The sequence below is a fragment of the Plecotus auritus genome (assembly GCF_963455305.1).
Source record: "Plecotus auritus genome assembly, chromosome: 4".
Lineage (NCBI taxonomy): Eukaryota > Metazoa > Chordata > Mammalia > Chiroptera > Vespertilionidae > Plecotus > Plecotus auritus.
The window spans coordinates 5,140,222-5,154,161 of NC_137775.1; the positions used below are offsets into that span (position 1 = coordinate 5,140,222).

A 13,940-nucleotide genomic window follows, 5' to 3' on the forward strand; every position below is an offset into this window, starting at 1 on the left:
GCGTTGTGAGGACGTTAGCCATGCAAGCTACCCGAGTTACTGCAGCTCTCTGTCTACTCGAGTGACCCTTTCCCCCTAAATAAATGCTCTTGTACAGCTAGGAGTTTCAAAATTACTCTTCTCCTTCCGTGCGAGTCCGTTGTCAAGAAGGGACAACTAGTGACAAACCATATAAAAGGGATATGAGGTTGACAGCTTAATGCTGTCATGTGATGGTAATGAATAAACATCAGAAGCAGTCCCTGGCTTCTACAAGCCTGACGCGCGACTGTTCCTGGCTGGTCCCAGGGCACCCCTTTCTTTCCTGCACCCCAATCACTGCAGAGTCCATGACTGTTCTAGTGCCACAGCCACAGCCACAGCCACAGACACAGCCCCTTCGTGCCTGCCCACCCGGCCCTGCAGGTGCCCGCTCTGCGGCTCCTCGTGCTCACTTGCTGCGTGACATCTCCTCCCAGCCCTGTCCCCAGCCCAGTTCTAAACCTCGCCGCCCGCCTCGCGGAGGGCCTTTCTGCGCTGCTGCCCGTGCATCTGCTGAGATGCGCGGGGCGCCCCGTGCAGCGTGCAGCTGAGAGGAAGGCAGTGCCGCCACCTCTGTGACCTTGTTTCATTACTGCTCCACACCCGCGGGGGACAGAAGGCGCCTTCCTGGGTGCATTTCCCACAGAAGCTTGTTTTGCACGGAGAGTCGGCTTCATGCACTGTGTGCTTTGGAATATTAGTTCTGTCCTAACGGAGGGCGTCCGGGGGCCACTGTGGGCAGGATGGGGAGACTGGCAGCTGCATTTTCGCTTCATTGATGGACACGTGACATAGACCTGATACGCCTTCTGTGGGACAGTGCAGCCTGGGATACAAAGGAGCTACTAGAACCTTGTTCGTAGGTGAGAGTCCGACCAGAGGACGGAGCATTAGCCAGTGCCGGTGTTTAAGGCCGTTTCTTAGACCACAGAGAGTTATTCTCAAACTTTTTAGAAAGCTTCTCTTCTCTGTATTCCTCCTTTTGCATATTTTGGGTTTTAGGAGCAATGGAGGGAAGGAAACAGCTTCTGCCTTTTTTGTCTCCTCCATGGCCAGGTCTTCTTGTCAAGAAGATGCTGCTGGAAGCATCTCAGAATCCAGAGATGAGCGCTGTTCTAGACAACACCCGAGGGATCATATTCTACAGCGTGCCTCACCACGGCTCCCACCTGGCCGACTACTCCGTGAACGTTCGCTACCTTCTCTTTCCCTCGTTGGAAGTCAAGGAGCTCAGCAAGGGTAACACTGATCTTCTGTCCCGAGGGAAACCGGGATGGTATTGACATCAGTTCCCAGGGGAGGGAGAAAAGAGACAGTTTCTAACCTGACTAGATCATCTCGTTGTACTATTTGTATATGAATTGTGTTTAGACTCTCACGGAAAATGTTTAGTTTGCGTCTGGCTTTCCTTTGGTACTTCCCCTTTTGGTCTTAAGCCATTATTTGTTCAAATATAACAATTTTAATACTATGTGAAATATTTAAAAATTTTAATTATATAATGTTTTGTTTTAAGTATAATTCCAAATTACCAATTGCCTTTTTCCATGAATTTGGAAAATCATCAACTGTTAAAATATGCACACGCGTTGAAGATTTTCACCATATCAACTGTAAAGCATTGTATACAGGGCAGGGCAAAAGCAGGTTTACAGTGTTCCTATGGAAACTAACAAGTAATAATACAAGAATAAACTCTGTGTTTTGCATAGTCACAGCTGTCAACCTACTTTTGCCCAGCCCGCATTTGCTTTCATTAGTAAGCGTTTTCTTTTTCTCGGGAGCACCTGTGGATCAGCATGTGGAGCCTCGGCTTGAGCTTAATGAATGGGCCAGATGTCTTTTTATTCCTATTTCCTCTCACCTTTATGCAAAGAGAGAGTTACTTTATCTTCTGGACCTTTTGTTGAATTTTATTTTTGCAGTCAAACTTTATTTTCATAAGCTCTTTCTTGTTCGTTGATCCATTATCTTTGAAATCATTCTGAAGAGACAGATTAGTGGGGGTGTAGGTTTCTCTCTGTCTCTTCCTCAGTCCGGTTTCCTGTCTGCTCCTCCGGTCTGACTTTGGCTTGTCAGCTTTCCTCTAACACTCGGTGCTTCGTGGCAGCCCTTTCGTCCGTGAGGCTGAGGGATTCTGCTGTAGCCAGGCTTCGGTATGGGAGGCTGTGCTGTAGCGTGGGTGTGGGCTGCCAGCCAGCACACGGGGGGACCCCGAGTCCCACACACTGGGGGCTGCTTCCTGTCAGCGGTAATGTGGGAGCTCTGCCCCCAAAACTGGCCGCTCATTGTTGCGTTTAGCCCTCTACTCTCAGCTTAAGGAAGTAGAGACGGTAAACGAGCCACCATCCAAATTAGAACCCTGATTTTCCCTCTAAGTTTGGAAGGTTAATGTATTTTATTGTGAATGGGATAAACAGAACCTGTCACAGTCTTATTCTCTGTAATTTTCCAGATTCTCCTGCGCTTAAGGCACTGCAGGATGACTTTCTGGAGTTTGCTAAAGACAGAAACTTCCAGGTGCTGAATTTCGTCGAGACGCTGCCAACCTCCATTGGGAGCATGATTAAACTCCACGTGGTGCCTGTGGACTCGGCAGGTGCGCCCCCTGTAGGAACCTGTTGGCCGTCAGACACCGGTTGGCGATACCCAGCAGTTAACGATAAACGTCAACTTTTCTATTTAGTTTCTCAATCTTAGGGCGATCTCGATTCTAATCCTGTTATTCTTTTCAGCCATAGATTGACATTTCTCCACAAACATATAACCTTGGTATTACCACGCCCCCCTTCATTTAGTTGAGCAGATGGCAAAGGTTAATTGGCTAACTAAATTAGCCATCAACAGTGAACTCTGTTGCATTAAGCAGGCATCCTCAAACTACGGCCCACGGGCCACATGCGGCCCGCCGAGGACATTTATCGGGCCCGCCGGGTGCCGCTGCCTGTCCTGCTTAGCAGCCGACTCGTCCCGGGCCCACAGTGCGCATAGGAATTTGTTCATAGTTTTTTTTTTTAAACTATAGTCCGGCCCTCCAATGGTCTGAGGGACAGTGAACTGGCCCCCTGTTTAAAAAGTTTGAGGACCCCTGCTAAGAACACAAAACCCTTCTATTAGCTAGACTGAAAGGGGCATTTCATTTAAAAGATTGTTAATTGCATGCAGAAACCTTAAAAAAGATCAACTAAAGGTATGGAGGCTTTAGTAAATAAATGGAAGATATATGGAATATTCAACAAAGATTTTGATGGGAAAAACTAACGTTAAAAGTAGAATCTCTTCATAATCCTGAAGGTGAGGGAATGACTGTTACCTGCTACTACAGCGTATTGCACTGTGCCATCGGCTCTTTGAGAGCAGGGCCCGAATCTTCGTTCTCCTTACGGCTCCTTGATTACTCCGTGATGGTAGGTGACCCTGCCTATCGCTCCCCGGACTCCTCAGCTTGTGTGAATCCATTTCTGGTCACCCCGGAAGCGGGCTTAGGTGCTGTCCCGGGAGCCCGCAGTGCCCCCTGCAGCCAGACAGTGTGAGGCTGGAGCACTTGCTGGGTGGCTCTTTGGTTTGCATAACACGTTTTGTCCGAACCTCCTTCCGTGCTGTCTGAATAAAACGGAAAGCCTTCATACTCCAGTGAAACCTGAAGATGGTTTTCCTCCAAGAAATGTGCCACAGGGTGAGCAGTACCATTGAGTTGGAGAGCTCAAGGAACAGCTGCTGGTATTTACCAGAAAGGACTTTGGAAGCTTAAACCCAAAGCAAAGTTAACATCATGGATTAACTGCTTGTAGTGACATAGCCTCATCGTAATTCTGGGTGCGCCTTCCTCTGCGTCACCAGGAGGCGCTCTTCCTCCCACACCACCACCACCAGCCCGGGTCTGGGTAGAATGGACCCTATGTGAGATATTCCCATTCTTTGTATCAGGACAAGGGAGCTCATTCATTATCGAGTTTTATAATATAAACTCTAGAAAAAGTGTTTCATTATATTATAGTGATCAGGCTCTATTCACTACTAAATTAGGAAGTATACAAATGAATTTATGAAATGCATAAATTATAATTATACCTGCTGAGAATCCATTCAGGCATGATTAATCAAATATAGTTTAGCTACAGTGAAACTTAGCTAAAGATCCTTTATCTTTTAAGAGTCTCTGTCACAACCAAGTGAACATTTAGAACTGCAAATTTGGCCTCTTTCAATATTGATAGGGGAGAAGCTTACATTTGCTTACATTTTTACTTAGATTTTGTTCACATTTTTTGTTTTCTTCAGATTTAGGCATTGGAGATCTAATTCCTGTGGATGTGAACCATCTGAACATTTGTAAGCCAAAGAAAAAGGATGCTTTTTTGTACCAACGTACCTTACAATTCATCCGTGAAGCTTTAGCCAAAGACCTTGAAAACTGACAATGACCTTCCATTTTCATGTGAACACAGTGCAAGAAGCTAGGTGGTCCCTTTTGAAGCAATCATGCAAACATAGTCACTGTGGCATCAGCATGGTCTGGAGTCGGTTGCAGGCAACGGAACACTGAAGCACAAGCACAGAAGTGGCACTCGAAGAAGGAAGGGCTGCGGTTCTTTTGGTTTCAGGGAATTCCATGGGTGCCAGCTGACGCTGTGCAGTGCTGTCCCTGGTGAACACGCTGCTGTGGATAGAGAACCTTTTGTCACCTGTGACCGCCTGCAGCTTATGCTGGCGGAGCACTGATGGCTTCTGAAGGGACAGCGAATTGCCAGCTTGCCATAACAATGCTATTGGGAGAGCACCTACAATGGGCAGAGAATGATCTAGAACGTAAAAGACTGGTTTTGTTCTGGGATTCCATGTGCTGTAAATTTTTACTAATATGTAAGTGTAAACCTTTGTCTAACACGTTAACTGTTAGACTTGTTGCCACCCATGGGTCAGTTCCTTGTACGTTTTTATTTTCATATGGCTGAGAACATATTTCTCTTAAAAAAATCTAGCTTATAGTAATTCTTTCCAGACTTTAGCTCCCTATACTTGTATTTTTCCCAGATAAAGTAGCTAATCCATTATTAATGACAGTGTGAATAAAACTATTCTAAGCCATTATATAGATTAGTAATACTTAGTATCAAGATTCTCAGATTCTCTTTAGACCAAATAAAATATCCCTTTCTTTCCTGCTCCTTTGACCTCCAGCAAGTGAGAAATAGGAAATCATGTTGACTTTTTCTAAATAATGACATTATTGAGATATAATTCACATTTCATAAAATTAACCCTCTTAACTCAAGGTTGTTTATTTTTAGTAAATTTACAGAGTTGTGCAATCATCGCCACTGATCTCAGAACATTTTTATCATCCCCCCAAAGAACCCCATAACCCATAGCAATCACTCCTCACCTTTTCTCCTCTCAGCCCTGGCAAACACTAATCTACTTCGCCTCTATGGATTTGCCTGTTTTGGACTTTCATATAAATGGAATTATACAGTATGTGCCCTTCTATGTCTGGCTTCTTTCTCTTAGTATAATGTTTTCAGGGTTCACCCATGAGGAAGCATGTATTGGGGCTTCATTCCTTTTTATGGCCAAGTAATACTCTATTGTATGAATATACCACACTTGTTCATCAGGTGATGGACGTTTAGATTCTTTGGAATTTGAGGGTATTATGCTGCTTGAACATTTAGATTCTTTGGAATTTGGGGGTATTATGCTGTTTTTCATTCTCTTGGATGTGTACTAGGAGTGGAATTGCTGGGTCTTACTAAGCTCACTAGAGCCCCGGTGTATGAATTTGTGCACAGGTGGGGTCTGGCTGGCCGGCCCACCCCAATCGGGGCTGATTGGGTGGGGCCCGCTGAGGGGAGGGGCCACGGGCAGTTGGCCAGCCAGCCCTGCCCCCTGGTTGAACTCCCTGTCGAGGGGACAATTTGCATATTAGCCTTTTATTATATAGGATATAGCCATTTTGAAGATGATGGACATTGTAGAATGGGATAATCAAAGCTAAAACGAGTACAGAATCTAGAGGTAAACGGGTCATCACTAAAGCCCTGTCAACATGTAATTATTTAATTTGCAACAACCTAACAAGTGACTTAACCACTTGTGTTACTGTGTAGATACAGCGAATGCATGGTTACAAGCTAACAACAGTAACAACAGTAAATGCTGGTAATGGGATGATACGGGGAGAAGGGGGAGATACATTTGGTTCATTTTCTTTTCCTGTTTTCCATGAACCATGGCAGGTAAAACATGGTTGAAACAATTGTTCATTAACGTAGAGTAATGCAATGAAACCCCACTCCTTAAATCTCTATATAGCTGTTCTAGCGGTGCTTTTAAAACGAGGTCTGGGAGAGAGATCCACTGTTGTACTAAATTACATAGTTTTTCAGGCAAGGCACTTACATTTCTTTTTATTCTGCCTATGAAATGGATATAAATGTACACAGGTTGACTTCATCAGTTTTGTGATAGTTCAGTCAATGTTTTTAAAATAATCATTGCATGAAAAATACTTTAAGGACACAAAGTATGAAAACATGTATTTGAAATAGTTTCAAACTTAGACCATCAATAAAACGCTCTGGGGATTTGATCAGCTTTGTTTAAATACCCTTTCTGGGAAAAAAATTCAAATGAAGCTTCCTATCACCTTCTCCCTCATGTGAAAAGTCACTTTTTATGATCTTGTTTAAGAAGGAAGTAAAGAGAATATAGGTGTTACAGAACAAATTACTGAAAGCAAGCTGTAAATACAGCTAGAAGGAAAATGAACAGTTATTTTTACTTATAACCTATTTATTTCTTTCTGGTTACATTCCCCCCAAACCTACCAGATTACATTGTCAGCCCTAAATTTCCAGGGTCCCGAGTCCCCTTTTCCCCAGGGTTTAAATTAAATGTCGCCACAGAAAGAGACCAAAAACAGGACCATGGTACCTTTCTCAACAGCATCTCAACCAGTCACCCAGGCTAAGCCGACACGCAGGATATGGTGGAGGATGCAGGCCTCTGCCTGTGAATGCCTGAGGGTGGGGACACCAGCATTTACTTCCTAGTGAGAAAAATAGGGCAGTAAGACAGTTACGTGTCTTGAACTTGGTTCATAATTTACAATGCCCCTTAAATTCCTAAAATTGGAGTTTTAGGCATACCTTCCTGAATTTTTACTCCTTCATAATATCAAATATATTGAATGAGTTTGTTTTGACATTTGGTATAAAAATTATGTCCATGAAAAAATTGAAGCATGTTTAATAAATGTCACTTTAAAGTACTACAACTGATTGTGCCCTTGTATTGGATGTTGAACACTGCCAATAGCTAATCACTTAAAATCTATTGGAAATTTGTTTATGAAAAGTGACATTTTATTATGAACTAGAGGTCCTCGGCCTGGCCTGTTCCCTCTTGCAATCCGGGACCCCTTGGGGGATGTCGGATAGCTGGTTTCAGCCCGATCCCGCAGGCCCGATCCAGACAGGAGGGGGCCCGATCCTGTGCGTTGAGCATCTGCCCCTGGTGGTCAGTGTGCGTCATAGCGACTGGCCCACCAGTTGTTTGGTTGCTTAGGCTTTTATATATATAGATTACCTTAACAGAACAGAAGACATAGATCAGTTTAATATCTAAGAAATTTTCAAATTTAGAACAAGCTATTTCTTGTAAAATTTCCACTTCTTAATCTGTGTTCCACTTGGCCTTGGAGTTTAGAAACATGGCCATGGAGTTCAGTACCTGGTCCCAGAGTTGGGAAACACTAAACTTACTAGAATCTTTGATTTTTAGTTTAATCCAAACTTCAATGCATAATCCATGCATGCAGACAGTGGGGTGGTAAGGGCCTGGGGCCAGGGGCCAGGGTGGGCTGGAGGGGGGCCCATGGGGGGGAAAAAGGAGATGTGTAATACTTTCAACAAGAAAGATTTTTTTTTTTAAAATGAGAAGCCGTTTCAACTGATAACACAAATACTAAGGTTCACAAGAGACCAATATGAACAATTACACGTCCAACTATCTCTCAGGAAGATAATGTAAGACCCCCCCACACACACCATTTATAAACTATATTCCAGGTGCTTTGAAGAGTTTCTATTAGCCCAGGCAAAGCTTGTATCTTTTTTAAAAATAACACATGCTAAATTTTTAAATGTTTTTTAAAATTGATTTTTAGAGAAACAGGAAGGGAAAGGGATAGAGAGAAAAATCATTGATTGGCTGCCTCCTGCACACCCCTTACTGGGGATCAAGCCTGCAACCCAGGTATGTGCCCTGATGGGGAATCGAACGAGTGATCTCTTGGTTCATGGGTGGATGCTCAACCCCTGATCCACACAGGCCTACACAGCCTGTAATCATAACCACTCTAACAGATTTGTTTAGGTTTCTGTTACCCACTATTATCTACAGAATAAAATCCTAAACTGTCATTTAAGGTCTTCTGAAGTTCTTTCCCATAGCTAACATCCTTTCCACGTACATAAATCCACGTTGCTACTTGTCAAATCCTTAATCCTCTCCACTCAAATGTCCCCTGGCCGTGTGTTCACAATCACTCATTTGTACTCTCCTGCGTCACTGAGTTAGAGGTGATTCCGTAGACACACACAGCTGGCCTAAGGGAGGGAGTGTCAAACCTCTCTCTCCCATGACCTTGGAAAAGCAAGGATCGTAACCAGCGGTTTCCTCCTCCCCAACCAAGCCCAGGGGCTGTGCAATTAGGTCAAAGGACTTCAAAATGGTACTTACTGGGCAGGAAGGACTAGCCCAGTGGTCGGCAAACTGCGGCTCGCGAGCCACGGTTTGCCGCTCTGTTGACTAATGAGTTTGCCAACCACTGGACTGGCCATCTTTATTATTTCGAGATTGTCAGTATACCCTCATTCCTAAAAGTCATCAGAGAACATTTTTAATGTATGTTTGTGTTAACTAGCTGAAACCAACCTAGACAGAACCTGAACATTGTTTACTCTCTTCTGCCTCGACATAGTAATGCACTCAAAACCAACCTAGCAGTCTAAGACTGCATGTTTGCTACAGAAAATGAATTCTCACATCTCTCACATCTTATAAATATTATAGCTTAAAGTTATTATGTATGGCGTCGTATGGTCCCTACCGGCATTATTCAAGTCACAGATTCTTAACCAAATTATTCTTATGCTTTTTCAACTCAGTCTGATGGTTGAAAAAACAAAAAACAAAAACTCAAACAGAGGAAAACTGTTTGTAATGTAGTCACATTTCATCCAGAACAGCAGGCTAGCCAAAAAAGCTATCCCAAGATTCTCTTCATATCTAAAAAGAAGGCAAATTACAAAACAAACACAAAACATTTAATAGATTATTTTTTTTACAATTTCAGTACAAATGATCACTTCAAATAAACATTACAGGGTTTTTATTAAATTGCCAGTCAGTCAATAAATAATTTTTGTGGCTTTCCTTTCTGATGAAATAAATCACTGTTATAAAGAGAATGTTTTAATACATTACTTTGCTTATACACATCAGGACAATTCTATGAAGTGTCTTGAACTTCAACAACTTTAAAATTTTTAAAGGAATTGCTTTGACAGATGTCCTAATTCCAGTAATTTACTGGAATAAATTTTAAAAATAGCCGAGAAGTCGGAGATGACGCTGCAAGGGAAGACAGCGATTGGAGTCCTGGAGAGCGTGTCGAGTTGTAAAGTACCTTGCCGAAAACACGGGACCGCAGCGAGCGGCAACGTCTTACAGAAAAGGAATGAAATAAACGACAAGGTCACAGTAAAAAGCCCCGTGTGGGAGGGAGCATCAAAGCAAAACCGAAAATACAAACCCCACAGAATGACATCCCCGGATGGCAGCTGCTCACTGTGCTATCCACGGCCTGCCCTAACCTAGGAAACGGACAGCTATGAAGCATCGATTTAAAAAACAAATGAGGCAATGCCAATTGTCTTCGTAAGAGGAAGCTGGCTGAGAGCCTCACATATCAACTCAGAATCCAACCTATGTGCTGGTCACTGACCGTGAACACCCGGGATCGAGTATGTGTTCAATTCGCTGTGTTAAACTCTAGGTCATTTTCCTGAGGCCTGCGTCCCGCGGCCCACACAGCTCGGTGCATCACTACTTACTGTTGGGTTCCTAAGCGCTACTTGTGTGACGAGCACCTGTCTCCACCGAAATTCAGTTCCTGTGCCATTCACCGGCTACAGGTTTTCCGGAACAAAGAAGTAACTTGAGAATTAGGCCTGTTCCCAGCGTTGCAAAGCAACTGTGGCGGCACCGACTTTCCCCTGCTTTTCTAACTGATGGTTACACGTATCTGCTTTCAAATTCACCTCCTTTTGGTGGGCAAAAAGGTTCCAGACGAAAAGAGTGGTTGCATTAAGAAACCTTTGCTTCCATTTCCAACTGTACTCTAGTAGCCACTGCAAATCATTGAACTTCTCCAAGCCTGCTACCCATCCTGCTTGCTTGCTTCCTCTAATGCGTCCAAAGGTTATGTTATTTGCATTTGTCAGAGAGGTGAAAATGACATCAAGCACTCACTACAAAAGGTGTCCTGACACCTTGGGCCAGAAAGACCATCTTTCTTTTGACAGGACACCTCGTGTACTCTGCTTCTCTCCATGGGTCAGGAATGCCTTTTTCTTTGCTCGGTTTTCAGATGAAGTGAAATAATGGGGTGGTTTTGTTTCTGTCCTGAGTGCCGGATTGAAATGATCTGCATGTACCTGGATGGTGGCGATGAGAAATGATTCTGAACACCCAGAGGTCTGACCAGTAAAGAGAGAGCGGTATTCCCTGGGCAAGGCCATCCCAACCGCTAGCACTTAGTGTAGGGACTCCCCGGTCACCTCGGGGGCAGCCCAGACTCATTGCTGTGTGGCCCTATGACATGGAAGGCTCCTCCCTATGGCGTGTGACATGCTAAGATTTTTGCCAGTGAATTTATTAGCAAAAATACAGTATCTGCTCCAAATGAAACTCTAGGCCCTGTAACATTGTTTTTTTTTCAATGTGGAACAGTATGGCCATTTCTTTTAAAATGATGTCCTGGGCAAGAAGGGGTGTTGGAGACGTAGAGGGAAAACGCAGGTAAAAAACAGACCCAGTCGACATAGAGAGAAGCCAATGCAGGACGCCGCCTGGGTCTCTTATGGAAAAGGGCACGTGGTGCTTTCCTTCCTGACGCTGCGGCCACAGACCAGGCTACAGCAGGCAGTCATCGTTGTAACACCGAGGACCCAGGGCCTGTGCCGGCAGGCGTTCTCCCATTTGTGCGTTCACCGGGCACGGAACATAAGGGAGAAAAGAATGCACAAGGTTTCCCTTAAAAGGGGCTAGACGGCGTGCAAACACTGGTCCGTAGCAGTGTGTGGGGCGTGCACGTCTGAGACCGGACACAGGAGCCTTCAGCCTATTTAAAAATGCTCGGGTTAAGCCGATGGCATATGCTTCAGGGCCCCCAAAGGTACAGACACCGTCTCCCGCACGGTCAGGGTTAATAGATACACGCACATAAGTAAACACCAGGGAATGGGTTGACCTCTTTGCTGCTTCCGTCTCTGACGTTCCTAACCTGGTGCCAGGCGGTCAGGTACGGCTCTCCACGGTCCCAGCTACCTTTGAGTGTGAGCCTTACTTTATGCATCCACCCCCAGGTGATGCACCAGAAAATCACTCTGAATCTGTAAAACACAAACGAAAGGAAAAGAATACCACATACACACGTAAACCGAACAGCCGTGTAAAATTGGACGGCGGGGAACGTAGGCGTTGCCCACGAATTCCCTTTTCTAATACCCGCACGCGGACTCCAGAAGGAAGGCTCCTTCCCAGCCCCCTGAGAGCAAACTCGAAACGCACACGTTGGAATAATCAGACCTCGGTGGCTGAGGAATAATCTTATTGGATTAAGAGACAGGATTTTTGTAAACCGCACAGGAGGCGATAAAGTACAAATGTTGCTTCAGTGTGCCTTTACATAGATGTCTCTTCGGACGGGGCGTGGAGGCGAACGGGCTTTTCTCTCTAAAGCGATGCCTGAGGAGGGAGGCACGCATTCTGCAAGGGCGCGCTGTCCACGGCCCGCACTCAGGTTTCCGCCAGCGGGTCAAACACCTGCAGCACCGTCCTCTGGTCCGTGTCGCTGATGGCCGCCCAGTGACCCGAGTCTGTGTGCCTGAGCTCTGGCGGCGGCTCCTCGGCGGCTGGGCCACCGACCTGCAGTGGGGCTGTGCGCGCCCTCCTGAGGGTCCTGGTCCCCGCGTCCAGGGGCTCCGAGCTCTTGGACAGCCAGGCGCTATTCACCAGGTTAGGGTGCTGGAGAAGGCTCCAGAAGGGGTCCTGGCCATCCCCCAGGAGGGAGGCCGCCTCCGGTCTGGGCTCCTTGCGGCCATCGGTCTGGGCGCTGGCTGGCGGTGGGAGGAGGGCGCCCCCGTCGGGCTGGTGGGCAGGGGCGCCGTCGCTGCGGAGGCCGCTGCGGGCCAGGTCCTGGAGGAGCTGGCTGTGGGTCTGCAGAACCTGCAGGTGGAAGGCGGCCGGGGCGGACTTCTTCCTCCTCGGGGGCACCTGGGGCACAAGAGGCGGAGCCCCCACGAGGGGCGGCGTGGCGCCAGCAGGGGCGTCGTCTGGCGCCGGCTTCCCGGCGCTCGGCCTCCTCTCGGCGCCTTTCCCAGGCGGCAGCGTTCTTGGTTTGGGAACAGGCGGGACTGTCACAAGAGGAGGGGTTTCGAGGCTCGTCTCCGGGGGCCCGATGGTAAAATGGACAGTCTGTGGCCCCAATTGTTCTTCCGGCGACGTGGGCTGGGGAAAGGCAGGGTACAGAGTGAGTGAGAAGCCAGCGCGGGGGGCTTGGGCATCCACGCTCAGCGTCAGCCAGGAGCTGCGGGGGCCAAGTGGACATTCTAGCAAATTCGAGATTTGAGAATGTCTGGGATGCGGCAACGTGACCGGGGTAGAAGAACACGGCAGAAACACACACACGGATCGGGGGCACCACGGGCCGATGAGAGACGAGTGGGGACTTAAAAACCAGGGCCACGGGGATCCCCTGAGACAGGGCTCCCTTTGCTCCCCGAGGAGCAGGGGGTCCTCTCTCCTTACTGGAAGCAAACCGCGCCGAGGCTCTCGACGGGAGGCCGCGGCGTTGCTAATGCCCACACAGATCAGCAAACGCAGAGCCACTTGGGTCCCGGCGTCCGGCTACCTGAAGGACGCACAGGTACGCTTGCTCCTGGGACGTGGTGTTTAAATGGAAGGACGGAAACACTGACACGGACCCTTCGCCTCCGTGGTTCTAATTCAAAGCCACCGCAAAGAGAACAGCCGCGCGGGGCGAGAGGAAGCTTTGTGCCAAGGCGGCCCTCAGAGTTTCCTTCGCTTCTTTAGGAAACACACGGCAAGCCCAGGCCCCCTCGGGCCGCCCCGCCGCCGCTCCTGCGCAGCGGGGGGTTGGGAACATGAACTAGTTTCTGCTCCTGGCTTTTAAGACAAGACACAAAGGAGGACGAGGTGGGGAAAGAGGAGGAAGATGACAGGTGCCCCAAGCCAAAGTGGGCAGGGGGGACAGCGAGCTGGGTCCGCACGAGGCGCCGAGGCCCCGGCCCACACGTCCCCGGGGGAAAGCAGAGGCCACCTGTCCAGAGCAGCGAGGGGTTACCGAGCGTCCGGCACCAGAACACTGAGGTCAGACGGAAGGTCCAGAGGCCTCTAGGGGTGCCAGTCTTTGGGCGGCTACTGTCCTGACAAACTCATGTCTCTGAAGCAGCAAGCAAGGCGGGGAAGCTTGGGGGCCAGAGCAGAACACAATCTGCAAGAAAAGTGGCAAGAAGGGGTGGCACGTCCCGCCTCGCAGGCGGCGCTGCCAGGACCGGTTACTGTTCTTCTAACGCAAACAAGACCTGCCCACGCGGGACCTGCCCGCA

General features: G+C 47.3%; 2 protein-coding genes across 11 annotated transcripts in view; one reads left to right on the plus strand and one right to left on the minus strand.

The window, feature by feature from the left end:
* Positions 1-7,298, plus strand: part of SERAC1 (serine active site containing 1) — a 38,353-nt gene extending 31,055 nt beyond the window's left edge. For all 5 annotated transcript variants that reach the window (XM_080665893.1, XM_080665891.1, XM_080665892.1 and 2 more), the window contains 3 exons: positions 1,078-1,260; positions 2,477-2,620; positions 4,303-7,298. In XM_080665893.1, coding sequence (XP_080522019.1) covers positions 1,078-1,260; positions 2,477-2,620; positions 4,303-4,439 — 464 coding nt within the window. In that variant the 3' untranslated portion in view covers positions 4,440-7,298. The remainder of the gene's footprint in view (positions 1-1,077; positions 1,261-2,476; positions 2,621-4,302) is intronic.
* A 2,041-nt stretch (positions 7,299-9,339) lies between these two features.
* The window catches only part of SYNJ2 (synaptojanin 2), a gene marked incomplete at its 5' end in the record, with an annotated part of 81,233 nt that continues 76,632 nt past the window's right edge, over positions 9,340-13,940 (minus strand). For 4 of the 6 annotated variants that reach the window (XM_080665897.1, XM_080665896.1, XM_080665899.1 and 1 more), the window contains one exon: positions 9,340-12,819. In XM_080665897.1, the coding sequence (XP_080522023.1) occupies positions 12,109-12,819 (711 nt within the window). In that variant the 3' untranslated portion in view covers positions 9,340-12,108. Of the gene's footprint in view, positions 12,820-13,651; positions 13,826-13,940 lie in introns of all 6 variants that reach the window. The other 2 variants (XM_080665898.1, XR_013960470.1) reach the window with 2 other exon arrangements.